The following is a 27,047-nucleotide window of genomic DNA, read 5'->3' on the forward strand; positions in this document are numbered from 1 at the left end:
ACTGAGGGTGTTTTGTAAAGCACTTTGAAGTGCTACAATACATCCACACCAATGTCAGTCTGGGACACACGGTACAGTATCATACCTAATCTGATTGCAGAACTAACAGCTCTATTAAAAAAAAAAACAAAACATGAAAAAGATGAAATTTTACAGATTACTATTTTTCCTTCTTGCATCAGAAATGTTGACCTTTTTCTGTAAGCATTTAAGGGAGAAGAGACAAGGAACTGTGTGAATAGTTCTATAGAATTTAATGCAATTTTAACAATTTTCAAATCAGTAGTTCTCCAAAGCTTTGTTTAGCTGCATGTTTCTGTTCACCTTAATAAGACCTACTTCAATTCTAAAGATATCTAAGACCAAAACCCTCTAAAGACTAAGAGAATTTTTTGCAGTAGATGAACATTTATGCTCTAGGAAAAGGCTATTAGCAAGATCTACAATTTGAAGGATCTGCCCATGTATTCTTCTAACAGAAATTTGCTCTTAACTTATACATGTAATTTGTAAATCTGAACAGAATATTTTTTTCTGATAATTCTGGTGTTTAAGGATCTAAAGGCTCTTTTTTTTAGGATATGCTGGTTAAAAAATCAGATTTCTTAGCATGATGAGGTGCAACAGTATGATGTGTTAAAGCTGAAGAAATCAATTAAATTCTATTTACCTAAACCCAGAGATTATTCATGGTTATTTAAACCAAAGTACAGTTTTCTCACATTATTTGAACATAAGAAATTGGAAAATGTCATTCATTGTATTGCATAAAGTAGTTTATTTGTGTAAAGGGAAAAAAAAAGGAATTCACAAACATTTTTTTCCAGCCTTGCTTCAAGCTTGGTTTCAAAGCATATTTCACTTCTGAGAACTCTCTCCATTCTCTGCCAAATTTATCTTTTTAGTATGTGATATTTCATTCCAGGCTTCTAAAAATGCAGTTTTGTAAAACACAATAGAGTGGTTGATTTGATTTGTGGTAAAGCAACCAGAGGTAAAGTCAATTTTCCTTTGTAGTGAGACTGCATTACTGTTGTGCTGTTATTGCTCTCATCCTTATTATTCCAGCTGAGTGTTTGCCACCTGCTGAACTCTGTGCTGATGGTGCAACCTGCATTAGTGAAGAATTCTTTTGTGATGGAGTCTTGAACTGCCCAGATGGTTCAGATGAATCTGAAAAAAGATGTGGTAAGAATGTAAACTCCTGTAAATCAGTCTTTTTACACATGCTTAACACTGTCAGTAGTTTGTAAATAGTTTGTGGGCAATAAACTGCACATGAAGTCCAAATCAATTCTATTAAACATAACAATGAGTGATTTTTATAATATTTAGCTTGCAAGAAGAAACAATGTTCTGTAAAATTCTCACTAATGAAGCATATGCTTAATAAATAATGAAATATTAGAGTTTTTCTGTTTTAATATAAAGTTATACATTTGTTGCTTACTATAAAAATATTACTAACATAAATCCTATGTAAATTACAAAATAATATAAGAATTTAATATGAAGATTTGCATCAGTGATATGAAACAGTGTTCAGAGCAGATGACCTATACAGGTCCCATTCAACCTCAGCCCATCTCTGATTCTACAAAATTACAGACCTGAAACCCCCTTGGAATTTAACAAAAAGAGCTTTTATCCTGCTGTGCCAGCCAGTTTGTTTGCTTTTGCATTATCTTTGAGTACTGTGTCCATGTCTGGGCCACTCACTACAAGAAGGACACTGAGGGACTGGAGAGGAAGGGGAAAAAAATTACAGAATAATCCATGTGAGGAGCTCATGGATTATTATTGGAGGCCTCATCCTGGAGCAGAGGCAGCTCAGGGATCAGCTTCTCACTCTGTACAACTCCCTGACAGGAGAGTGGAGCCAGGTCGGGCTCTTCTCCCGGGTAACCGGTGACTGGACAAGAGGAAATGGCCTCAAGCTGTGCCAGGGACATTCAGGCTGGACATCAGGAAGAATTTCTTCACAGAAATGGTTGTCCAGCATTGGAATGAGCTGCCCAGGGAGGTGGTGGAGTCACCATCCTTGGAGGTGTTTGAGAAAGGACCGGACATGGTCTGGTAGACGAGGTGGTGATCTGGCAAAGGCTGAATTCAATGACCTTGGAGGTCTTTCCTAACCTAAATTATTCTACTCCATGATTCCCTCTGGCTTCCTGGTTTCCCCAAGAAACTGTTTGTCCCAAGGAATTGACTGCAGTGCTTCTTACCCAACTGCTCTGTAGTTTTGTTGGGAGGCGTGTGGGTTAATGCTGCCTGCATTGCTCTCCACAGCCCCAGCTCTCAGTTGAAAGTCTGTCAAGTTGTCTCTCAAGTAGAGCATTGCAAATGTTTTAGGAGAAATGGGAGCAATTAACTCCCTGAGAGTTTTGTTTGCTTGTTTGTTTTTTGGGTTTGTTTTTATTTAATATAAAATTTGATGCTAGAAATCTGGAAAGTTTCTTTCCATTCTGCTGTGAGAAGAGGAAAACAGTGAGGGCATTCTTCTTCAAGCTTTCAGAAACATGTGAAATGCTGGGCTCTAAAAACAAACAAACAACTAAAAGACCAATTATACTTTTAAAGAATCTGAAAGCTTGATCCTGAAGGCTTGTGACAGGCTGAACCTCTCTCTCAAAAGTGCAATTTACTTCAGAAAAAAAGAAAAGAGAATTCCAGATTCTCTGCCCATTATCTACATTTTTTTCTAACTGCAGTCAGCTCAGAAGGGAGACTTGGCTGAATATTTTGGGGAAATATCCATCAGAATACTTCAGTACTATATCCATTGAAGCACATCAAAATGTCTACTTATTATAAAAGCTGCATCTAGCTAGATCATAATAAATATTGGCTCTGAGCTGGTCCTTCTACAGCTGAGGAAATCAGAAGGTCCTAAGGTTCAGCTAGATCTTAGTTCCATGGAAAGCATTAAATAACATAACCCCAAGTAGTTATTGAGTCATTCATTTCTACCATCATAGGGGGTTTTTTTGAGACAGATATTATTCTGGGGATATTTGTTTGATTTAATGGTTTTTTTTTAATTTCAGGCATTGCTAAATAAGAAAAATGTAGACCTTATATTCATAAATTAATATTATAGATCTCATAAAATGAGCGCTTTTTACTTGGCCTGGGATGGAAAGGACCTTAAAGATCATCTCATTCCAACCCTCTGCCAGGTACAGGGACACCTTACACTAGACCAGGTTGCTCAGAACCCCATCCAACCTGGCCTTGAACACTCCCAGGGATGGGACATCCATACAGTTTCTGAGCAACCTGTTCCAGAAGCTTTTCCTAATATCTGATCTAAACTTATTCTCTGTCACTTTGACTCCATTCCCCCTTGTCCTGTCACTCCAGGTCCTTGTAAATAGACTCTCTCCATCTCTCTTGTAGGGCTCCTTCAGAGAAAGGACACAATTACGTCACCCCAAAAAAGGACACAATTATGTCACCCTTTTTTCTCCAAGTTGAACAATCCCAGTTCTTTCAGCCTTTCCTCATAGCAGAAGAGCTCCATCCCTCTGATCAACTTGGTGGCCACCTCTGGACTCGCTCTAGCAGGCCACTTCCCTAACCAGGTCCAAATTTACAAGTTTCATCCACATTTTGTTGAAGATATTACATTCATACCTATTATATATGACAGAATTTAATTGATATTACATATTGGTAGGTACAGACAAAAATAAGCTCAAATACTTGAAGTCAAAGCTGTGTAGACATGACTCAGCTGTGCCTCAGAGGCCACACAGGGGTTTAAGTTATGAATTGTGCTTGAGTAGAGTTTTTCAGCTGAGGCATAGACCCTTATGCACATGGTTTTTGGATGTGGTTAGCACATCTCCCCAAATATAATTTGTGAATGTTTTCCCCTTTGTAACTAAGGATGTTATTCCTCATTTCAGCACGACTGAGCTAAAAATTTCAGGAATGTGCATACTTAATAAAAGTAGTAAATAAAATAAATAAGTACAAATAATGAAAGTAATAAAAGTATAAAATGAAAGTATAAAATAAATATTAATAAGAGTAAAAATAGCCAGTGTCAGAAGGGAAAATGGCTGTAGTTGCAGTTCAGAGAGCTGGATGATTTACCCCTGTTCATCTTCACTGAGGCCTGGTATTTCCAAACAAATTGGTCAGTTACCACTAGTGCAGAATTTTTGGCTCATAACCTTATAGAAGTACAATTCTGGCTGGAGGACAAATTGTTGATCCATGTTTCTGATATTATATTGTCAGTCTTTCCTACCCAAAATCTCAGAGCTTCTCTAATTTTATCTATTTAAGTTTCCTAGCAGATTTTATAAAACCAGTGGAATGAGGGGTTGAAGAAGAAGCTGGATGCACCTTTGGGATAGCTCCCAATTTTTCCACACCTTTAATGTTTCACATTTGTCCCATTCCTAGAAACTTAATATGGTCACATGAAATCTAAAATTGTTTAGAAGTTCTTTAGAGTTTCACAATGAGATTTATGACCAATTCATAAGTCATTCTACAAGTGCTCCTGCATATAAAAGGAGTTGCTGTCCTCTAAAAAACTTGGTTTGTTTTTCATCTGGATTGTTATTCCCTCTAGTATTTCTGATTTCATAGTGTCAATGGTTTAAAAATATAGGATTAAAATGTGAATTTTAGTCATCTCTTTCCTGCATTAGAGAGAATTCAGCAAAATCTCAGATTCTCAGAAGAGACTCAATCAACCAAACACCCTTTTTTTTCTTTATTGATTAAAATTATCTTGAAAGGTTTCTTTCTGGCTCTGCAATGCAGTGCAGTAACAAAAGGCTTCACACAAGTACAGCTAGCAATTTCAGTGAAAGGGTCTCTAGAGAAATGTGAAGTCTGAGCAGCAGCCACTAATAATGACTGGCATTGCTGTAAAGCAGCCACGTAGCACGTAGGGGTACAGAAAGGGAGACTGGAGGCTGATCCCAGGAGGGGTTTCTGCAGACTCTTTGCAGTTATTATGTGTCTAGACTATCATTTCTGTGATTACTCACCTCACAGCATCACTACAGCACTGAGAGAGATTAATCAGAAAGTAATGGACTGGCCTTTGGCAGAGAAAGATCCTGTCAAGTGAAATATGTGGGCTGGATTTGACCGGTTTGGGGAGCTTCTCCCTCAAATTCAAGGCTAACAAGATGAAGCCCTCATAATGTCCCATGTATGGAACAGAATTAAACAGAAGTGGACAGCAAGATACATATTGGGGAAAGAGTAACGTGGCTCCTTCAAAGAATATTTCCTGTCCTTAAGAGATCAACTGCAGCTTTTCTTTGGGCCCCAGGATGAGGCAAAAATGTAATGACTTCCATGCCCATCCATCTTTGACCCCAGCTGCTTTCTCCCTGCAGGGAGGAAGCACTGGGAGGTTCTCTAGGGAAAAAGGACCAGTCCCTGCTGTCTTCCTGCTCATTCCTGACACACTAAGCACTGAATATTGCCAGGTCTACCTAAGGACCTGTTTGAATTTAGTCATTGTCTCTTAAGAGATAAGGAACAAATAAAAGAGAACAATAAGAAGAACAATCATAATAATAGGGGGCTGGAGCATCTTTCTTATTGAGGAAAGGCTGAGGCAGCTGGGGCTGTTCTGCCTTGAGAAGAGATGAGTGAGAGGGGACCTCATCAGAGTCTGTCAGTGCCTGCAGGGAGGGGTCAGAGCAGGGACCAGGCTCTGCTCAGTGCTGCCCAGCAATGGGACAAGAGGCAACAGGCAGGAATTGATGCACAGGAAATTTCACCTGAACATGGGGAAGCACTTCCTTACTGTGCAGTGACCAAACACTGGAATAGATCACACAGAGGGTGTGGAGTCTCCCTCACTGGAGATATTCCAGAACCATCCGGACACAATCCTGTGCCATGTGCTCTAGGTTGATCCTGCTTGAGCGGGGAGGTTGGAGCCATTATGGTCCCTTCCCACCTGACCCGTTCTGTGATTCTAAGAGAAATGAATGAGCAAACACTTGTCATCAATTTTATTAAAAAGTTTTATCTTTTTTATTATTGTCCATGCTGTAAGATTCCTTTTAGATCAGGTTATGTCTTACTCGTTAACAGCACCACTTTTTTGTAATTTTCATTGATAACAAGCTGGGCGCTGATTTTCTCCTTCTCATTGACAAAGACAGGAAATATGTGAATTAAAATGGAGAAAAAAAGTACTTCTATAGCAATACCCAGCTCTAATGCTAATATAGAATAATAACTATCATTCATGGACCTTTTCTCTCTATGTACTTAAAATCTTATGTGTTCTGCTTTTTCCTCTCAAAGATTGCAAAAGGGAATATGTTTCTATTTCAGCTCATGGATTAGGCATGTTGGCAAAGTTCATTCTGCACAGTCTTTATTTATGGTGTACGGCTGCATGAAACAAAGCTTGACTTTTATTTTGTGTTTGCTACAGTGATATGCAGAAAGAATTTTACACTTATAAAATGAACACACAAGGAGGCCCAATTTATCCTTTTATATATAATTTCCCAGAGGAGAACTATGCTCAATAAAATTCCCATTTAATTTTCAATATGTTTGGTTATTCATAATTTGGACAGTCATTATAGGTATGATTTCATTTCTGAAATTAATTAAAAGCTCTGTATAATTTCTGATCAGCTGCCTCAAATTGATGAACTTGTCCTTACCTCTCCAGATAATCATGTGTGGTACTGATTTTATCTTTATGTGAAACCACTATGATACTTTTTGAACAACTGAAGAGAAAACATTATTAGACAGATTCTAATATAATGTTCAAGAGATGAAGCAAGACCTTCAGCAGTTCCTCAGTGTCTGCTGAAATAAAAATCTCTACATGAATTATCATTTACAATCTTGCTGAGGCTTAAAAATACTTTTTTCCCCTATTTTTAAAGTGAAGAATTTTCATAGAATAGAATACCAACACCAAGGGAAAAAAAAACTATTGAAAGCCCTTTGAAAAAATAGATGATGATAAGTGACATTTACCTCAGCTGAATGAATTCAATAGCTGGCAGGAAACTTGGGAGATCCACTTATCTCTTTGAGTACTCAGTAATATATAAGGTAAGGAACCAGGGAGCTTATAAAAGTAGAGATAACAATAGTCAACCATATCCCCTTTTGCTTTTATTCCTGTGATATCAAATTTTCTCTGGTAGTACAAACACAGTTTTCTGATTTAAAGTAGTTGAAGATAAGAACTGGTAAGGCAAGATCCTGTTTCTTTATAAAAGTATGGAGTAAAATGAAAGTATTGGATTAGCTAAATCCAGTTGCTGTTTTTGAATTATTTGGATTGGTTTAGACTAGTTTGGATTAGTTGGATTGTGTCTAATTTAAAAACGAATTTTCTGTACTGCTTTTCTTCTCATATAGTACTCTGAGATCAAACAGTGATAAGAATTAGAAATGGGAATAAGTTGACAGTGTATTTTATTTTGTCTTCCTATTGCTGCTTACAAAGCAGTTCCAAGGTAATCCATGAAAATCAATATCCAGGGTCACCCACATTTTGGTTCTGATTCTGTTTTTCAAATGTCACTCTGACAAATGTTCTTCATTATATCGTTACAGCTGCAGTTTGTGATGGAAAATTCATGTTGACTGGCTCCTCTGGGTTTTTTCACTCTATGAATTATCCAAAGCCATATAATGAAAACATTGTTTGCAAATGGATAATAGTGTAAGCCATTTTCCAATAATTTTGTACCTAACATTTTTTTGGATTATGAGGTGATCTTGTTTCCTGCACAATAGTCTTATGCCATTTGCTTTTATTCCCAAATACCCCAGCATAGAAAATGTATACTATCATTTTCTCCTTTCTCTTTATGTGACTTTTCTTTAAAAACCTTCATACGTGAGCTCCATAACTATATCGATAATTTTTCCACTTACAAAAATTCTTAGGTACAATTTTGAGAAATCTTTTGTGTTATATACATCCAGAGGAACATAAGTGTAAGTTTAAAATAAATCACCTAACTCAAAATAATTGCAAGATTTTTTTCCCCAAAGGATTATATTAAACTATAGTCTTCAGATAATGGCTTTATATGATGTAATTCTTATTTAACAGAGTTTTCAAGAATTCCCTTGTCACTTAGGTGTAAAGGTTTTATATGTGAATTAAGAGTACCCGTGTACTTATGTAATTTAGGAATATATTTTAGAATTGCATAGTTAGCATTTTACATAATAACACCAAAAGCCTGTTAAGCCTTAGGAACAAGAAGTGGGATATTTTTTTTTTTTTTATCAAGGATATATACCTATAGACAGGGACAACTGTTTGATTTTGACTCTCTAGGTCCAGTTCTTAGGACAGGGAGAAAAAAGCCACATTATGTGATAAATCTCATCCAAAAGTACATATCGAAAAAAACTGGATGATCACAACTTAGACAGTCCTAAAAATCTTTCCTATGACTGCCAATTCAGAAGTTACTGCTTTGAAAGGCAGTTATTCTTATTATGGTTTCATAATAATGGCTGCTCTTTGATTCTGAGAAGTATTAATTTGGCAGAAGATTTCAAAGGAGATTAAGAAATTGCCTTTAAAATTCAAAAGGTTTGAGCTTCTCATTCCAAAGGCTCCTTTGAAAGTGTTAAGCTTTGATTTTGTTCAGAACTTTCATCTTTACCCTGAAATCCTGGTTTCCTTCTGTTTAGCACATTTTTTCCTTCTCATCCTCAGTGGTACTGTTCACCAGTAATTACTGACAACACCTGGCTTTAAAATACAGGTGTGTCCCAGGAAAAGAAAACAATTTTTTCCCTGCTGAATGCATCTGCCTTGTTCCTCATTTCGTGGCATTGCAGAATTTGAGCCCAGTAAATAAACATGGCCCCAGTGCCCTCCCTCCTTTCACACTGTTGCTGTTGCTCCAAGTGCTGCTATAGCTGCAAGAAGCATTGTATTAGGTAGATATCTATATCAGGGATGTAGCTGGTAAAAGCATCATTTTGGAAAGAATAGTGAGCAATTGCAAATAATACGGTAGAGCTTCTGCAGATGTGTGTAATTACAGATTGAAAAATGACAAAAAACAACCACCTGAATTTATTTTCCTCTTAAATGCTTTAAGAAATCAGGCAACTCTGAGAGTAAAGCCCTAAGAAATTCAAAGTGGCACTCAAATTTTTTCTTTCGTTCAGAGTTGTTTCCATGAGGGAACTTTTGGGTTTTCCAATAACCTACATTTTTTATTATCCCTACAAAAATATGTTAAAAGGCACTCTATAATACATCCAAGATTGGATTTTTCTTGTGCCTACTTTTGTCTAGAAATATTTCCCCATTACCTTTAGGAAGAGCTTTTTTCATGCCCTTTAACTCTAAATGAAGATCCAATCTCCTCTCCTTAGAGAGCAATATGCTCAATATTTCCCTGAAAGTTTAGCTTCCTGAACCTTCCAACTATATGTTTTACTCTTTTCTAACCAAAGCCATTTCTTCTATCTGGAGAAATATAAAATTACAACAACAACAACAAATTTTAAAAAGCAAAATATCTAAGTATTTATTCCACACTTTTCTACTTATCATTACTGATAAGCACCAGCAGATTGCTGTTAAAAGCTTATTTTCATTGATGCTCTGAATTCTGAAAAAAAACCCCATTGTGGTAGCTAAGCTGGTAATGTTTTAGAATTTGGACCACCATATGTGTCTAGTGGAAAGGAAATGGGAGAACAAATTAAATATAGATTATTCATAAAGCATAACAGTAGCAAAATAAGGTCAAGAATTTTTACACTTTACTTCAAGTCACTTCTGTCATTAAACTTTGTGTGTGATGATTTGGATTTATAACAATTTCCCAAAGGGTGGTTTTGAGATCATCAAATCTGCACGTGCATCCTGGTTTTGTCATAAGAGACAGTGTTTGGGACTTTCAGGAGAGAGATTTTGATGTCTTGCTGTTCATATTGATATCTTGATACTGTTCCTCTGGGTTCAAGAAGTCTACCTGAGCAGTGAGATATCTTAGAGTAACATGAGTGAAAAATGTGATTGCAATTCAATGAGATGCAGAGGGCAACAGAACCCAGCCAAAACCATCCAAAAAACCCTTCTAGAACTGATTATCACATTCTAGAGTTCAGAACATTCAGTTTCTGGAAAACACTTAACTCCAGTGTGTAAAGGTGTGCGCACACTGTTACAAAAGGTTTATGTCAAATTTCTTTGGCAATTTTACAAGCTGAAAGTTAGACAAATAGATCATCTTGATTAGCACTCTTGATTAAAATGATTTCATGTTGCTTCTGAATTTATCATTCAAGCACTCAATGACTTCAGTGAATTTACTGAAGTCAAATAACAGATTTTCAGTTTTGAGTTTATGTTTCTTTTGTTGCCTTAGAGTGCCTCAAGGGTTGTCCATTAAACTGAACTTCACTTCTTTTGAAACACAACCATATGCAGATGAGCTGAGTATTTTTGAAGGATTAGGACAAAACAAGGTTTTAAGAGGTAAGTTTATTTTTCAGCTAATAATACTAAAATCTGAGTGGTAAAATAAGCATTTTGAGGCATCAAAAGCTGCATGTGTATGTTTAAAAGGGAGACTGGATCTGAATAAAATTACCCTGTTAGACAATTAAACTCAATATACTTGTCTGCCTTTTAATTTGACCAGATAAAACCCTTATACATTATGAAATTTCTACTTGTTTTTTGAGATCTTATTTGAATGATCTTGATAACTTCATCAGCCTCATGGTCTTGTGGGGTACATGTTTCATTGAAAATGTATTTTCAGAAGTTCCTGTAATATCACACACAGTAACAGAAAATGAAAGCATATAAACTAAACAGGTGGGAGAATTGCTACAAAACTTCCTGAAAATCTTTACAAGTATTTGTAAATACATTGTTTTTCCCAGATCTTGAAATACTGATGATACCTTGTCTCTCCATTCTACTCTGAAAGCTGGGATTCTACCCATTTTTCATAAGACTCGGTCTATACAGCTGAATTCTATCAGAGATGAAAAACATATTCTGAGGACAGACAATAGGAAGATAAGTATATCAGAAAGATATATTATTATTTATCCTTATTTTTGGAAATAGGTAGAGAACGAGAATGAGGAATGGCAAAAGACTAGCTGATATCCATATTGGTGGATATGAGAGGTGGAATATGCAGAATATTTATATGTCAGCCAGACAGCTAAATGCTTCAAGAGTTTGAAGCTATTGTGGCAGGATCACAGTACAACAGGAAAAGTATTCCTCAATAAACTAATCCACTGTGGTTTTGTGACAACACTGGAAATTTTAATGTGCCTGTGATTATTTTCTCTCTGACTTTATGTTTTTTTTATTTGTTTTCAGCTTCTCTGTCAGGGACCAATCTTGAAACAATTTACATTTTTTCTCATGAGGCTACAGCACAGTTTATGTCCGATTATTCAGAAAATTATAATGGCTTTAATGCAACATATACTGCATTTAATGCAAGTGAACTAAACAGTAAGTGTTCTCTCTATGCATGTGTGTGTGTGTGCATGTGTTTGGTTTCTTTGTTTCTTTTTTATCCCAAAATTTTGGTGAATCTACACTTTAAGTTTGAGAAAATGGCAGTGGGAAAGGAAGCAGCATTTTCTGGCCTCAGTCCAATAACTAGATCCACTTTGAATAAATTCATACTGATTTAAATATCAAATAAATTATTTCTCTAAGGCAATTCACATGTTTACAGGCCTGTATCTAGCAGTAGGGTGACCTCTTACAAAACTCATCTGTGTAAATAAAACTGTGTCTGCACCTCCATCAGATTCCTCTCAGCCAGTTGGTTCACTAAACAACATTATGAAACCATTGACCAAAATGTCTTCATAAAACAAAGCATTCAGAACAACATCTAGAAACAACATTCAGGAAAACACACTTATTTGAGTAATTTTGTTGCATTGCTTAAAGAGGATATTAAGTTACTGTGGGCTGGTTTACAAGCATATTTAAAAATTGACATTATTCATCACTGCTCCCCATGTAATTCTAAGAAAAAACTTACCATCTCTGTCATCTTTTATTTACTAGAAGTTCTTATTCACAGATTATGAGAAAATCAATTGCACTTTTGAAGATGGCTTTTGTTTCTGGATACAAGATTTAGATGATGATTCAGACTGGGACAGAGTTCAGGGTCCTACCTTTCCCTTGATGAGTGGTCCTGATTTTGATCATACATTTGGCAACTTGTCAGGTAAGATCAAAAAAGTGGCTTGAAGATTAAAGGAAAAACTTGATTTAGCTTACATCACTGCGTTATGGATTCTTCAGAGTGGTATTACTAAGATGTTGTATTATTCTGCCATAAAAATGGCAGGGCTACCAGATAAAATGTTTTCTCCTTCTGATTGTCATCTTGTGGAAACATACCAAAACTAAGAGGGAAAAAAAAAAAAAAAACCAGTAAAATTATTTAAGTGTGAGGTGCTAAAAAATTCAATGCTTTTATTACACCAAAATGCCTTATCTGAGAAAGGAATTTATATTGGGCAAAAAATGTTATAGGTCAAAAACCTTTATGTTTAACTTGAGGGGAAAAAAACATATAATTGCATGATTAGGCAAATCACTTCTGTTTCATCCCTCTCTACTGCTAACATCCTAATGGTTGTCACAAAATAATTTTGAATTAAATAAAGCTGACCTGCAGTTTACAGGGGGCATCTGTGTCCCTAGTTACTGCACAGCAAACACACCTACTGTGCCAAACACCCCACAAACACTCCAGTAACTGCTTCAGGTAAATAACTTAATTGGAAGAGTGGTCATATCAAAAGTGGAATTTATTTAAAGAGACAATGCAGATAGGAATTGAATTTTGAATGTATCATGAATCCTTATACCAGCATTAGACTCCTTATGGTTTTTTATGCTTCAACAATAAAGGCAAACAATCACTCTCTCAGCTGATTTGTCAGTCCAGCTAAAACCAGATAAAATACAAATTGGATTTTGCAATGTTTATATATATTCTATGCAAGACTTACATAAAATTTATTCAGTGACAAATGAGTGGAAAAATTGCAAATTATTCTGAAAAAAGTTACTCCTGGGAAAAGAAAAATAGCATTCTGCACTTTATATAGATAGATAGAAATTATGCACCCCTCTCTAAGTAAATGCACATTTTCTAAACAATCTTCAGAACACTGTTTTATCCTCCCACTTGGCTCCTAGAATGCAAATCAGATGAAAGAATGTAAATATTTTTAAAAAAAACACTTGACAATGATTTCTCTCTCTCAAAAATATTAATCCATGTTGGGTGCTCTCAGTTTTCCTATGCCAAGTCTAAGCTGACATATGTAATGTTCTTGTGTGTAATGTTACTATTGTATTGCATATTTAAATTTCTGTGGCCTGTATTTTGAGTAAATTGCATCATTAATATCAAGCTATTGCATTCATGAAACACTATTTTTTGGTTTTTTCTTCTGCTGAAAAGTAAAGGCCTTAATACACATTCAAAAATTGATTCTGAGTGCTCAGAGAATTGATGAAACAAAGACAGAGAATTGTCCCTTTGACTATGTAAAGAACTTTTTCTTTAAGTCAGGCACCATGTCTATTTTACTGCAGGCTCTCTAAGTCAAGGGAGGAAATTAAAAGCCTGATTCATATTTCAGATTAATTTTCAGGAATTTTAGCCTCTCACATGAAAACAACTAGGTAATCTGGAAGTATAAATAACAGAATACAGTGCATATAACTTAATTAATATAATTATAATTATATTAATTTGAAAATTCTGTTAATATAATATTTGCATATATATCTATTAGTTAGATAGAAGAAAATATGAGATTACACCCATTATTTGAATAAAGCAAGAATTTTATTTTAAAGTTGCCTAAATTTGCATCTCTTATGAAAATCCCAGTGTTTCTATGGCCTGGCCTCATATGGCAACAAGAAGCCCAAATTCCCAGCTGCAGCAAATTATCTTAGAAAAGAGCTATAAACCCAATTTCACAAATAAAGGAGGGGTTGTTTGTTTATAACGCCTCACCTTGCTATAAAATATTCACACAGTCATTCTGTCACCCTCTCAACACGCAATCCATATTTCCCATTGTCATTTGTGGATACAAATTATGAAAATGTTGGGAAATTCTTTGGCAAAGTCACTCTCAATATCAAACAGGAAGACATTTTTATAAAGGCAGGAGAATTGCTCCCTTCACAGAATATAAAGCAGAATTCCCACTGACTTGGAAAGGACTAGTATAAGGACTATATAGGACTAGTATAGCCCATTGCTTATCTAGTTCTGAGGAGTATCCAAGAAGCTTAAAGCTCAATTTGATATCTCATTGACTGATGAACATATCTTGGGATAATCCCTCACATTTACTGCGTCAGGAATCTTCCAAATCTCTAACACTATCTGTGCTTGATGTTATTTTAAATATACAAACTCTAATTCAATACGTAAAAAAGTAAAAAAGAAATTTCTTCTGTCCTGGCTAAAGTATGGCCATTATCTTGCAGGATTTTATATTTCAACACCCATTGGACTTGGATTCATAGAAGAGCGAGTCCGGATTCTGAGTTTGCCTTTGGTCCCTTCAGATACATATTGTCTAAGCTTCTGGTATTGTTACATAATTCCTAAACCTGGTTTTTGTTTAAGAATATACCCAAAGGGCTTTCTTACATTTAAAATATTAATCCCACTCAGTGTGCCAGCAACACCAGCCTGGTTCTGTTTGGATTTCCACAATCAGTCTCAGCTCCAGGCCTAAAGTTAAACTCCTTCATAGCTTTGACTTTTGCAGTTAGCTATGATGTATTTTCTTTATCACCCTGCATCCAATATTCATTTCTATGCAAAAATGATATTAAGAATCCCTGAAATTTTTTTTTATGAAGCTTAACTAGGCCTCTACACTTCCAGGTGTAATTTAAACATACAATTAATATTATTTTCATGCTTGCTTCAAATTAATCCTAATTTCATGAAACATTATAAAATAAAAAGAGTGACTTTTTTTTCATGAAATTTGACTTTGTTCTAATAATACCAAAATGCTTTTCCTCCTCTAGGTATTTCATGTATGGGGCTAATGTTTACCGTTTAAGAGTTAGCACAAGTGATGAGCGTGGTCAGGAAAAGATAATTTTTGAGAAAGAAGGAAACTATGGAAACAACTGGAATTATGGACAAGTAACTTTAAATGAAACATCTGATTTTAAGGTTTGTTAAGCTGCCTTTTTTTTTTAATTTATTTTAGCTAAACTGATACCAGAGATTTTTGTGAAATGAATCCAAAATTCCACTGTTCCAAAGATAATACTTAGTATCCTTTAAAAATACCTGCCATCAAATAAATATTAGCATGCAGAAGATTGTAATCCTCATTTGAATTCTCACAGTCCCTCTTGCCTACGCTGGAATTTAAAGTATTAATATTTCAGAAAACATGATTATTGTCAAGGAACAACAAATGTTATCATGAGAGCTTTCCACAAAATAAGAGTGTTCAAAGCCTATCAAAATCTGTTGTGGAATATAAAATCTCAATAGTGAGGGTGATGTGAAGCATTTAGCCATGAGAAGATTTAAATTTAAATTACTTCAGATTGTGAATCAGTGTTTTCACTAATTACTTCCAGATTAATCCACTGAAAGTGTGTTGCAGATGGAAGTGCAATGATTAACAACTGACTTGACTTATCTGTACACAAAAGGAGGAAGTTTATTCTAGACAATTCTTTCAGCACCTCTCTTTTGAAAACAATTTCTTTTTATAGGCATTTGGGATGGTTTGCCTTGCTACAGTAGTTTTGATTGATCTCTGGCAAGCATGGCTAGAAAGATGCATTTAACATCTGAGGAAATGAATGCATCTGAGACCTGGCTGCATCAGATTTCCAGGAAATCTGTAACCACATATGATCTCAAGAAGATTGTTAAACCTAACTGTAATTCACCAGCACTAACTCCTTGTTTGCAGGATCACTTTAAGTATGTGGATATTAAAGAGCAGCTAAGATCAAATGAGATTAATTTTAGCTTTTTGTGCCCCTGGTTCAGGAGTTTGGGCTGATGAGCAAAGCAGAATTGTCTTTAAAATTGCACTTTAAAAATACATATAAAAAGCAAAGGTATTGAATATTTTGAATCATGATGATCATTTAAATGAAGAAGATACTACATTCCTTAGAATAACCCACTCAGTTTGTATGGTGCTATTTTGTTTTGTGACAAATTCTGTCTCATCCCCAACACCTTCCCCTGAGTGTAGCAGCAATGTAAATTACAGTGGAAATAAGAGCATTCAAGCAAAGACAGAATGGTACAGCATAAGAAGCTGAAAATAGTTCATTAAATTATAAAATTCTAATTTTTTTTCCCTGAATTCAGGTTATTTTTGATGCCTTTAAAAGGCGTGGTCCCAGTGACATTGCCGTGGACGACACTGCCCTGACGAAGGGAAAGTGTAACGAGGACAATTATGTAGAGCCAACTGTGAGGCCAACTGCTCCTACCACCCCATTGGTTCCCAGTAAGTCAACACCAAATCACTGCTGATTTCCTATCGCTGTATTTGTGTTGGATGGGTCAGAATTTTCAGCCTCAGCTTTATAAAAACCTCTCATCAGCATCATAACCTTATCTCCAGGATAACACACTGAGATCAAGTTCCATGCCTCTCCAGACAGGTTGTACAGCTTGAGCCAGACCCTTCCAGCTGCAGAGTATTTTAGAGGAAGCACAGAGGTTTATGCTTCCTCAAAATATTCCAGTTTCACAGAGCTAAAATGAAAATCTCACAGAAAAAAAAAAAAAAACAACCCAAAAAAACCAACAAAAAAAAAAAAAAAAACAAAAAACCCCCAAAAAAACAAAAAAAAACCCACAAAAAACCCCAAAGAAAACAAACAAAAAAAAAAAAAAAACCAGAGAAAATACCTGTAACTATCCTTATAAATCTGGATACCTTGTATAAAAGAGAGAGGAAACATTGTATATGATGATAAAGGAGTCCAAGCCCATTCAAAGCAAAAACCAAAAAAAATTGAAATCTGATAAAATCTAAAAAATCTGATATTTTAATGGTTTTCCCTTGCTTTGTAATTTATTCTGCAAGTGGATGAATTTTTGGAAAAAAAATTTCTCAAAAGGCCTATTCAGATATAGCTTCAAATCATTAAAGCAAACATTGAGCATGTTCCAGGACTGCCTTTTATTAGATTTACCGTGCCTTTCAAAGCACAGCTGGTTTCTCTCTTGATTTAAAAAAAAAATTAAAAGATAGTATAAATGCTCTAAAATTAAAATAATGGTAAGGCTGTTCATGTTGTATTCATGTTGAAACACTGTATGTCATTATAATTCTCTCAAATCTGTCACCTCCAAATCTACTGCATCAGCACAGGTAAGCAAAACCCTTCTAAATGGAAGAGTAAAATGCAGTTTCAGAGCTCCATCATGAGACACGGGGAGGTAAAGTTCAACAAGGTGTGTCTGTCAGCAAAATGAAATTTTAATAGCAGTAGTAATTTCAGTCCTAGTTTCTCAAAATGAGTTTTGGAATTCAAGAGCAGTTTTTATTAAAGTAATTTTGCGGAGAGATGCTGATGTCTGCCCCCTCCAGCTAACCTTCAGGTGCTGTGGGTAAACACACCTCACAAGCCAGCAGCAGTCTCATGATTCGTGGTTTCTCAGTGCTTCTGAGAAACACCAAAGGAATATCAAGCTACACATCTCTACCCAATGCATGGTCATAAAATGTTAGCATTCAAAAAAGGGACATGGTAATATGGCTTATAACTCCTTATGAAAGAGATTAAAGAGATCCAGCTGTTGCTGGGGGAAAAATAACTTGTTTTCATAATTTTATTGGTACATGCTACTACTTGCTATCTGTAACCTGATGAAAAAAATTGAATGTTATCAATCATCTTCAAAGTATGAAATTACTTTGATGAATGTGTACAAGCTTACTAACACTAATGATTTCAGAACAAATGTCATGTCCATAAACAAGACATGAAAGAATTTGAGCTGAGTCAATTTCTTTTACTAGAATTAGAGCTTCAGTACGAGTCACTGGCATCATTCACAGTGCCACAAAAGCTCCTTGAAATGTAAAAAAGGAGATTTTTGATGGTGGCATGGGAAAGCCGGATTTGCTTTTGTCTTTCGTACAAGTCTTTCACCTTACACTTTCATCTAAAACAAAGATTGCTTTCATCTTCATGTTAATTTATAATCTATCTTTTAATACAAACAACAGGGTGGAAAAGACAGTGTGCATTCCACACTTATGTCAATATAAACTGAAGTTTTGGCCAAAGAACAGAGATACAGGTAACATATAATTTCTAAAATGTTGAGTAAAGTTGTGCTCTCTCACATCTCTTGTGCTCAACCAAGACTGTTGCTAGTGATTACTATTTGGTTCTCTAATATGCAACAGCTGTATGAATAACTCCATATGAATTTATGTTCAAAGATCACTGGAAATTTTTAAAACATTATTTCAAGCCATGAGTCAATTCAATTTCTTCTCTCATTTTTCCATGATAGACAAAGATCACTACTAATGTGCCTTATGTGTAGTCAAGACCAGACCAGATTTCACAAGCCATAATATTCCATTAAAAAACATGTCATCTTTATCTGTTGTCCATGGTATTTATAGAAAATAATCTTCCTTGTGAGCCATATGGCTGAAACATAACATAATTATTAGTCAGGATGAGATTGTTAACAGTTCCTTTTCCTTTCTGAGCTTTTGGCTTTTCTTGACAGAAGTGATTCAGTGAAATAGAAAGTTCTAGAAAACGGCTTTTATGAGGAAGTTCAAGTTTTTCTTGGTTTTGGGATTTTGGGGTTGTTTTTTTTGTTAGCTTTCTCCCAGTGAGATTCAGTGGTCAGACTTGGATTTATAGATTATGCAGTCCCCAGCCAAGAGGCTCAGAGTGTGAGATGCTATCAGACATCATGGCATGCAAATTTGAGCCATAAGGGATGGGGAGGAGAGAGTTAAAGTTTAGCCAAAGTCTGAGAGTTAAAAATAAAAAAACAAACCCAAAAAAACCACAAAACAAACACAAAAAAAACCAAATAAGGTAAAGCTGTTTTGCCTTAACCATGATTTCCTGAAGCAAGTGGAGGAGCACTGTTCATTTTTGAATGAAGTAATTGTGAGCAACAAAATTAGGAAAACACCAAAGTTTATTCTCATGGTTCATTTAGTCATTCTGATGGCTAAAATGAAAAGAAATAATATTTCTCAATATCAAGTAAAGTTTTTGAACATGAAGCTGACATATTTGGGATGTAAATCACCATCAAAATTATAATTGAAACAGAATATTGATTATATATGTACAGTTAGCTGTGTCCCTGTTGTGAGTGCATGTCTATGTGTGTACACATATCTACGTTTGCTTTTACATAAATTTTATGAATTTTTACCTGTAAAAATACACATACACATCTTTAAAATATACACATACACATCATTATGACAAGGGTCTTTCCTACTAGAACAGTTGTTTTAAGGAAAAAGCAAATGACTGGTTTAACCACTGAGAACTTTTAGCTGTAAAAAGTTTTGGGGTCCTGAAGAAAACAAAGGAACGTTTTGTGTTTTTTGCTAAAAGTTTACTTGCTAGATGACAAAAGGAGCTTTAGGTTTGAGTATCTCTGTTGATGCTGCAAGAATAATTTCCCCAGCAAAAGAATGGTCAGGCATTGGAAGAGCTACCCTGGGAGGTGATGGAGTCACTGTCCCTGGGGGCGCTCAGGAAGGAGCTAAATGGGGCACTCAGGGCATGGTCTGGTTGACAAGGTCCTGTTGATCAGCCAAAGGCTGGACTCAATGATCTCAGAGGTCTTTTCCAGCCTGAATGATTTTGTGATTCTGAGATGGATCAGATAACAAGAAAGTCATACAAGCAAAGTGCATGAACTGGTTATATTTGGAGGCCTCTCTTATTCTCAGCATTTCCTAGCTTTTTTATTTCCTAACTTTTATTAATTACTGTACTGTTATATAACTGTATCATATTCTTGTCTTCATATTCCTATCATGGTTACAGTGTGCCAACCAATAATCATGAATATTACTTTTAGAAATTATCGTTGTTACCACAGATTAAAAGATTAAGACAGCAGGTTAATTATGTTTTTGAAATGTTTTCTTTTCCAGCTGACTGTGGAGGGCCAGTTGAACTCTGGGAGCCAAACAGTACATTCAGCTCTGCAAACTTTCCAAACAATTACCCTAATTTAGCTTCTTGTAAGTCATTCTTTTCCAAATCTTCACGAGAAGTTTAACCATCTAAAAGCAGAGACACTAAATCTGCTTTTCCAACTCAGACACTGTCAAACAAAAAAACCAAAAAAAGATCTAAGGTATATACAGTGGGATCTTTTAACTGCATTCAATATGGTACTGAGCAGAAGCTAAGGAAGCACGTGCCAGCTGAATAAAAATGGATAATCCCTTTTTATTATATATAATAAGACGAGCATCATCCAATGGAACAGGTCCAGACAGGCCAATTCCATCCTGCCTCTTATGTCAGATGTCTTTATGTCAATGCAGCAGCACAAAAGGTGATGAAAGTCCCCATTTTACTATAGCCTGGTGTATCTGCCAGGTTAATATCATCACTTCTGCTGTTAAATAGCTCAAATTTTCTAAAGGCAAAGAATATGTACATGCATTTTATAAAGAATCCTCTCTTTATTGAATGTTTCTTCACATACTAGTGAGAAGATGTTATTCTACTGATGTTACTTGATTTAGATTAAATGAGAGCTGGCGAAAGTGAATGCTTCAAGGAGGCTCACTATGTCTTGTTGATGGATAAAGCAAGAGAGCTTTGTCATTGCTTCTTAATGAAATTTAAATTATTTATCCCTTCAGTTCTGAAGAATTGTGCTGGGATGGTAATCATAAGAGTTGTCATTTTGTGTTGCTGTTCACTTGAGATATGGCTCACATTTCCAGGATTCCTTCCACAAGTTCCCAAATGAGATTCCTGCTAGTGAGAAAATACTTTTCACTCCATGAATTATTATTTTTTTTTATTTTCTTTACAAGATTTGTATAGTATCCACACTTAGATTAAATATGAGAAAGTATAGACTAAACAGAAGCAAAGAGCTATTTTAACTTGAAAGACAGGCTTCTGTGACTGATTACAAAAATTATCTTACTATCAAATGAGACTTAAGTGACAAGACTATTTGTCACATTGTCACTGTCAGAAAATTATGGGATATACTACCTTGGGAAAACTCACAGCTGACATGAATGATTAAAAACACATGTGTATATGTTGTAGAAGCCTTTAGTTTTCAAAAATGTTTTAAGAATGAGAATTTGGATCTTGACAGCTTTTAAATACAAGATTTAAACTTAATTTCTTGGGTGATTATTAACAATTTAGGAGATTTTTTTTTTCCTCAAAGCCCTTCAACAGGAAAAAGGCACAGTAAATGTAACTACTGAAAAAGTGATTTGTATGTGTGTGTGTGTGTGTGTGTTTTACTGTTTTCCAGGTGTGTGGTACTTGAATGCTGAAAGTGGAAAAAACATCCAACTTCACTTTCAGGTCTTTGATCTGGAAAATATTCATGATGTGGTTGAAATCAGAGATGGCAGAGGACCAGATTCTTTACTTTTGGGCAAGTAGCAGCAGTGGGTACTAAAATGAATGTAATCAGACAGCTGGAGCAAACTGATGGATATAATATCATGGAAATTAAATTCCTCTCACTTCATTCGCATTTTTTGGGCCTCATTTCAGAGGAAATTCAGACGAAAAAAATTGAGAAAGCATACTTTATGTGACATTAGGTTTCCAAAACATTTGCACACACTCAGCTCTCCATGCAATCCATGTGAAATTAACTTCTCCGTGAATCAGACTGTTAATGTGTGTGGACAAACAGATGGAAAATCTCTCAGCTGAATCTCCCTCTAGTTCTATGCTGATTAGTCAAATCTGCTGTTGGGGTCTGACCACAGCAGTGTGAGTTAGGTTTGGGGGAGCAGCTACATCCCTGTGGTGGCAGTATTTGCTTTTGAAACCAGAACATTTTGAAATACACATGAACAAAATAGGTTGAATGTACTCATGTTTTCCTGTTGAATAGCTGTCTACACAGAGAGAGGCCCACTGCCAGATGTCTTCTCTACAACAAACCAGATGACAGTGATCCTCAGGACAGACAAGTCTTCAACTGGGAAGGGATTTCTTGCAAAGTTCACTACTGGCTACCATCTGAGTAAGCATCTGAACCTTTGTATTTAAGAGGTTAAACCACTGGCCAAATGTATTTCAGAAAACACGGAGAGTGCAAAGTCACTCTCAGCACTTGCTCAGTAGAAAAAAATGCAAATGTTCAAGAGAAAAAGGCTGGTTACTCAGCTGTACTTTATATTTACTGGCAGAAAAAGCGATGGGTTTGTTCCTTAGCGTAATTGGAGCAATGTCCAGATCATGTGCAACTCTGTGATATTATGCGGAAAATTGACTCATTATTTTGACCAAAATATTTTCAGATGTTAAGAGGGCAAAGACTAACAATTCCCTATTAAAAAAATAAAACAAACCCAACAAAAACTCCAAAAAACCCACAAACAACCCCCCCCCAAAAAAACCAGGAAAAAGTATCACTTTTTAAATAATTTCAGTGTGTCATTAAAGTCTGTTTAAATGCATTTGTAAAATATATTTACTATTTATAACATGCACTAGAAAAGAAAATATATCACTGTATGTGGTAACTGATCAATATGTGTAATATGGTCCTTCTTGCATCTCTAAAAATTTGGTTTTCAGTGTGTGAATAATCTGAGAAGAACTAGTCTCTGAAATATTTGGACAGCAGTGTTTCTGGTTCCAGCCAGATCCCTTCTGAAAGGCTCGTAATTTTCTTGGGGACTGCAATTAGACTTGTCACTCATAATTCAGCAATCAACTCACCAAAATATGCAAAATGAAGCACAATGCAAATTACATGGAAGAGTAATAGGCTTATGAGGACAAACAATTATACAAACTCTAGGCCAGATCTTGACTGCATTAATTAGAGGCTTTGTATTACTTCTGTGGAAGTCTGACAGGAGAAAAACAGAGAAAGAAAAAGCAGTGTGTATTGGGAGATGTGTGAAGTACCATGCAGTTACCTGAACAGAAAATCAACAAGGATCTAGGCTCTTTTTCTTACTTTAACTCTCAGAAATGGCAACTTTCTCCCAGCTTGTTTAGCCAGTGGCAGATTTTTCATGGATTCACAGTAGTAACAATATTACTTTTCTTAATATTTTTTAAAATCTTCACCTTTGGTCTACATTTATAAAATTAACTCTGTTTAATCCCATTGTGCAAGACTGAGATGCTAGTTTAAATGTCCATATGAAAATTTTGCTGCTTCTTGCTCTGCCTTCTCAATCACATTTGTTCAGTCCAATAACTCTCTGCCTTTTCCTTTTTTAGCTGGTTCAGCATCTTTGCTGGGCCAGCCTTGCCCATACTTTGTAAAATGAAAATTAAGCTTAGCAAGGCAGAATTCTCAGAGTTGCCATTGCCAGGTCTGGTTAAATATATTTTAAATGTTCCATTTGCAAAAGAATTATGCTTATTCATGATCTTTGCAGCCAAAGGAGAGAGACTAATATCATTAGCATGCAGGCATAAGGATAAAAGGATTGTCAGTAAAAAAATTAACTTTAAAAGAAAGTCAGATTTTTCTTTGTGTTTTTTTTTTTCTATGAAATATTGGTTTTTGGAAAAGTAAGAATTATTTGAACAGAAATAATTTTTGGCAGGATGCAATATAATAAAAACACTTTCAATTAAGAACTAAGTTCTGTGTAAGATCTGTCATTAGTTATGGACACTGAATGTGTGAAAATCAGGTTCAAGCTTTTTATAAACCATATTCTTCTGTTTCCATTTGGTACAAACCATGCTGATTGATGAATGAATCATTTTATAAGAATATTAAAAATTCAGAAGTAAAGCAATTATCTTGCTTTAAATAAGATTTCTAGATAATTAAATATTTCTGTCAGTACATCCAGAAAGGTAAAATAAACAATTTTTTGAATTTATGTTTATGCCGGTATATTTCCTGTAATACAAATGAAGCCATTAAAAATACACCTTGGCCACAGAAAGAATTATAACTTTACATTTACTCTTTCCCTTGTTTGTTTTTGTTATATAACTGATTCTGAAGTAGCTTGATGAACGCTTTCCTCATTCATTCTGTTTACTTTTGTTTCTTCCACCTTTCCTAACAAACACATTTAAGAAGGAGACTCTCAGCTCTCATTGCCTCTTTGCTCATATGCTTGATTTGATAGAGCTTAACGTCTCTAAAATTTGTGAAAGTGCTGAACATTTGAAAATTGAAACCATTAGTCACTTTTGACATGATCTGGCTTTTCACTCCCATCTTTATCACTTGCAATGGAAGAACATTACTAACTGAGCAACACTAACTGGAGCAGAAAATATAAGGCAGAGTACCACAGATTTTATTCTTAATTATCTTCTATTTATCTGAAAATTATATTTATTTTGAAAGAGAGATGGATGGTAACGGAAAGAAAAGGAAATCACAGGCTCTTCATACTATCTACACAGTTTTCTCCAGGTGAACTGTAAGACCTCCTGTGAACATCAACCTTCCTCACAACTACAGATTAATTTTCCTCTCTTGTTTCCCTTCAGGGGCTTGCAGACTTGATGAGCATCAGTGTGGTAGTGGGAAATGCATCCCATTGCACAACCTGTGTGACAACATCCCTCAGTGTGAAGATGGCTCTGACGAAGCAAAATGCAGTAAGGTTTCCTTCTTACAAAGAAATCATAGAATAATTTAGGTTGGGAAAGATTCTTAAGATCATCGAGTCCAACCATTAATCCAGCACTGCTAAGTTCACTGATAAACGATGTCCCTCAGTGCTGCATCTCCACATCTTTTAAGGATGGTGACTCCAGCATTTTGCAGGTTGACATGCTTAGCAGCCCTTTTGGTGAAGATATTTTTCCTAATATCAAAGCCAAGCCATGCATATTTGGCAGGAATTGCCTAGGAAAACAGCCACGGAAGCTCAGCTAATGTAGACCACTGCAGGGCCAATTTGGACAGCAGACCCTCACTGAGCTTGTTAGGGCCAGCAAAAGGGTCACTTTTCTGAGATAGCATATGGAATCTGGTGAAGAACTCTGGAAAAGGTAGGAAGCTTCTCTGTGATGGAAACTGTAGTTGTTTATAATTGCCTCAAAAGTAAATGAAACCTCAACATATGCTTTTCTTCCGAATTCACTTTATTTTTCCCAATTCTACTGGGTTTTGCTGTAATTAATTAGCGTTTCACAGCAGTAAAAATTCTGCAGTGCAGGGTAGAGAATAAACATGTTCTTGGTGGAAATTCCCAAATAGTTTTGTGAGTGTGAAGTCAAACTCTAACACACGGCACCCTCCAGCCCACCTGGACTACATGGGGTGACTGGATGGAACAACTTCATAAGCAGCATTCATTGTTCACTGCTATTCCTTACTTCTCTGGGAAAGTGGTTCTTTAAAAATGCATGTGTACAGTATCTGAATTCATTTTACACAGCAGGGAAATAAGATTCTCTAAAACAATAATTTAAATGTAGGTCTAATGCTAAAATCATGTTTGGCCTAGCACAGAAGTTAAAATTAGCACAATTCCTTTGTTCTAAAGAGCTCTACTAGGGATCAGCTATGTTTTTAGATGTGTGCTGACAGTTGCTGATTTCAACATTTTTTTACATGCATATGTATAAAAATATACATAGCATATGTAACTACATGTAGATAGATAGATAGATAGATAGATAGATAGATAGATAGATAGATAGATAGATAGATGGATGTCTGAAGACACAGATTCATTCCTCAAATTAGTTCCATTGGCTATTTTGTGGCAAAATAGCCACATATTCTTCCTTTAAAATGTATAGAATAAAATTCACTTCAGTTTCTTCTTAAGCAAAGAAAACTTGAATTTATTTTTCCAGTCATTGCTGAAGAAGATCTGAACAAGAAAACCATCACCTACATTAACATGACGTACATTTTCCCAAAGATTTATTTTGCCACTGATTGTCTATTACTTCATAACAAATTGCCTCACATGAAAAGCCTGGGAGATTTGTTTCCAAAAATCCATTTAATCCAAACTTTGGCTAAATCAATCTACGTCTTAAAAGAAAATGAAAATTCAATTAGAAACTCTCACATTGAGTCTTTCCAGTGTCCAAAAGCCTTGCTCATTTTCCTGAAACCAATTTCAATGACTTATCAGAAGTGGCAACTTGAACTAGACAAACTGTCTTTTCAGATCTTCCAACTTCTGAAACTTCCAGGGACTGCAAAGAAATGCCAAAATTCTAAAATATATAATATCTGGATTAAGCAGTTGTTGGATTCTCAATGACTTTATTATTCCTTACCAGTAATGTATTTGGAGAAGAACATGGATCTGATGAGAAAGGAAAAGGACTCATAGTTCAAGTTCTCTCAAGAAAAGAGGTGTCAAAAGTAATTTGTAGAAATCTTTCAGTGCATACAATTCCAAGATGTTTAAGCGCAAAAATTTAATTTAATCTAAAATTTGCCATTAATTAATTAATCACTGTAAATCACCTCTTTCATTCATGCACTCCAGGTGTCACAGAGACATTTCTAGACATCTAAATGTTTTATTTACTATGACAGGTACTCTGTGAAAGCATTTTGGTGAAAAATGTTTTTTGCACAAGTAAGATTTTTTTAAAAATAATTTGGAAAACAATAAATTTCAATGCATTGCATGCTTTCCTCTACTTCAATGGCAATACATGTAATCTGCCCAAAATGCAGCTGTAGCTGATAAGACATATATGAAACTCTGTTGACATTATTATATATAAATCTAAGATTATATAACAAAATTCTTATTTTATATAGATGTATATACATGAGATTCTGTTGGCCACACAGTCCAACTTCCTCAGTCTCTAT

At 35.4% G+C, this 27,047-nt stretch overlaps 1 protein-coding gene across 1 annotated transcript in view; it reads left to right on the forward strand.

The window, feature by feature from the left end:
- Nucleotides 1-27,047, forward strand: part of TMPRSS15 (transmembrane serine protease 15) — a 52,777-nt gene that overhangs the window by 12,391 nt on the left and 13,339 nt on the right. The window contains 12 exon segments of the mRNA XM_077174684.1: nt 1,069-1,188; nt 7,579-7,687; nt 10,374-10,483; nt 11,351-11,488; nt 12,075-12,224; nt 14,522-14,624; nt 15,077-15,227; nt 16,398-16,539; nt 20,197-20,286; nt 21,558-21,683; nt 22,155-22,286; nt 24,743-24,853. Of these exon segments, the coding sequence (XP_077030799.1) occupies nt 1,069-1,188; nt 7,579-7,687; nt 10,374-10,483; nt 11,351-11,488; nt 12,075-12,224; nt 14,522-14,624; nt 15,077-15,227; nt 16,398-16,539; nt 20,197-20,286; nt 21,558-21,683; nt 22,155-22,286; nt 24,743-24,853 (1,482 nt within the window).

The sequence above is a fragment of the Agelaius phoeniceus genome, chromosome 2 (assembly GCF_051311805.1).
Source record: "Agelaius phoeniceus isolate bAgePho1 chromosome 2, bAgePho1.hap1, whole genome shotgun sequence".
NCBI classification, from domain to species: Eukaryota; Metazoa; Chordata; class Aves; order Passeriformes; family Icteridae; genus Agelaius; species Agelaius phoeniceus.